This window comes from Cladosporium halotolerans (assembly GCF_011745625.1).
Source record: "Cladosporium halotolerans strain TM138-S3 chromosome Unknown Sca200, whole genome shotgun sequence".
In the NCBI taxonomy this organism is placed as follows: domain Eukaryota; kingdom Fungi; phylum Ascomycota; class Dothideomycetes; order Cladosporiales; family Cladosporiaceae; genus Cladosporium; species Cladosporium halotolerans.
The window spans coordinates 1-1,968 of NW_027191649.1; the positions used below are offsets into that span (position 1 = coordinate 1).

The 1,968-nt window shown below is 49.8% G+C and overlaps 1 protein-coding gene across 1 annotated transcript; it reads right to left on the minus strand.

The window, feature by feature from the left end:
• Positions 1–2: 2 nt before the first annotated feature.
• Positions 3–1,349, minus strand: WHR41_09565 (uncharacterized protein; the record flags this gene model as incomplete). The annotated part of the gene is made up of 1 exon (XM_069378168.1): positions 3–1,349. A coding segment is annotated over one exon (1,347 nt), but the record flags the coding sequence as incomplete, so codon positions are not given.
• Between the last annotated feature and the right edge of the window lie 619 nt (positions 1,350–1,968).

Consider the following 1,968-nt stretch of genomic DNA (forward strand, 5'->3'; position numbering starts at 1 on the left):
AGGGGATTGAATGTACCAGGCAATTCGCAGCCCCTGCTTCTCCGCATCAATTGTGTAACTTCTTTGAGGTAGTCTGATCTGGAGACCCCATTAGGTTCAAGGACCTCTTCCTCAGGAGTCTCAACAATGATGCGAGCGTGACCTTCTTCTCGTATCGTCTCTTCAAAGTCGATCAAGGTGTTTTGAATGACCGCTCGTAGACGTCTCCGGTACCCATCCTCCGTCATCGCATTTCCGAAGAACTGGTCGTTGTACATGCCATCCACAGCTGACCTGATGAGAGCGGAAAGATCATGGCTGACCTTCAGGAGGTAGCGACGTTGGTCTGCTATTGTTGCTCTAGAGCTGCCAAGTTGCGCCAAGATGTTGTGACTTGCGGCGATACCGGCGCCCACATCGTCCAAAAGGCTAGGTAGTTGGAGAAGGATCTGGTCTTTGAGGACGTTGCTCAATCGAATCTTTAGCGTCTTGGCTCCCAAAAATGATGACTCGATGGAAGCCCACGCTCCACTAGCGAAAAATGTCTCTTCTATCTTGTCCCGTGCGATGGATGTGGTGTTTCTTGTTTCGTAGCTTCTGTTTCGCAGTACATGCCAGCCCAACCGGAAAACGACGTCTTTATTCTGTGCAAGCCTCACATATGAGCTCTCGCTATCTGAGCCAGGATCCAAAGTGTCTGGTTTCGTTATGAGTCCGAGCGTACGCATTCCTTCCGGGTCTAGATTTCGTGCCAGCTCTGTGACCTCTTGTAGAGCAAAGTCGCTCTTGGCGGATACGACGGCGAGTATGATGCTCCTCGGCCTTTTCATATATCCAACCACCATATTTCTGACAGTATCTGCATCCTCAACCGATTGGTCTTGGTTTCCAGCTCGGAAGAGACCCGGAAGATCGACCATTGTGAGGTGTGGTTGAAGAGGCCCACAAAGCTCGACTCGGAGAATGTCAGTGCTGAATCTTTTGACATCTGATAGGCCCATGACTTCTTTCGCCTTCTCAACGACTTCACCCAGGTCGGGCGTCTCATTCTCAAAGTCGTAGCCGAATTTTGAAAGATGCTGTCGCTCGCGGTCTGTTCGGTTTGGACCAGCAGTGATAGATATCTTGACAGTTTCGTTTTGTGCGCGCCGCAGTACGAGCTCTGTAGCGAACCTTGTGCACAGGTTGTCCTTCGTTGGGAACGACATGCCAGAAATAGCTTCGAGGACCGAGCTCTTTCCGGCTGACTGGTCGCCGCAAACCACAATTTCAGGCAGATCCACATACTTGCTAATGCCTTTGGATCGAAGTCTGTCGATGATATCCAGTAACTGCCGGTGTTGCTCGGATTGTAGCTCTACTGAAGACATGGCGAGCACGCGGAAGTCCCGTGACTAGTTCAGAAAACAACTTCTTTTCTAGAAGAGAAAATTGCAAAAAGGCTATTGCTTGCCAATGTCACAATTGCTTTTGTCACTTCAGCGTGCAATGTCCAGACTAAGTACTCTGTGATGCGGGATAACTTGAGGATTTTCGAATTTGCCAAGAATGGAAATGCAGGGTCACAAACCTCTTGACAACGCATACTTCTACCTTCTCGATACAAAGTCCCGATCAGTGATGCGATATAATAACGCAAGCCGCATGCATCACACCAATGTTTCGCTTAGTAGAAGCATTCTTACAGTAGTGTCTATGGCAACCTCTGGTGTGAGAACCTGACTTATGTGGCCTCTGCACTGAATACCGGTGAGCTCATCAGCGAAGGCAAATTGAGCTCGTTTGCATGTGCCCCACTTACAGGCCTGGAGAAGCACAACTTGCAGCTCTAATGTGCTAGCTCATTGACCCACCTAAGACTGCGGAAGAACGTTCCGACCTCCGCGCATCGAAGTGCAGAATCATAACGCATGGCTGATAGCACTAAGTAGCTGCTTCGCCGCCACTGAGCTCTTGACACGCATACAGTCGCTTGCTCCGTCCGCATGA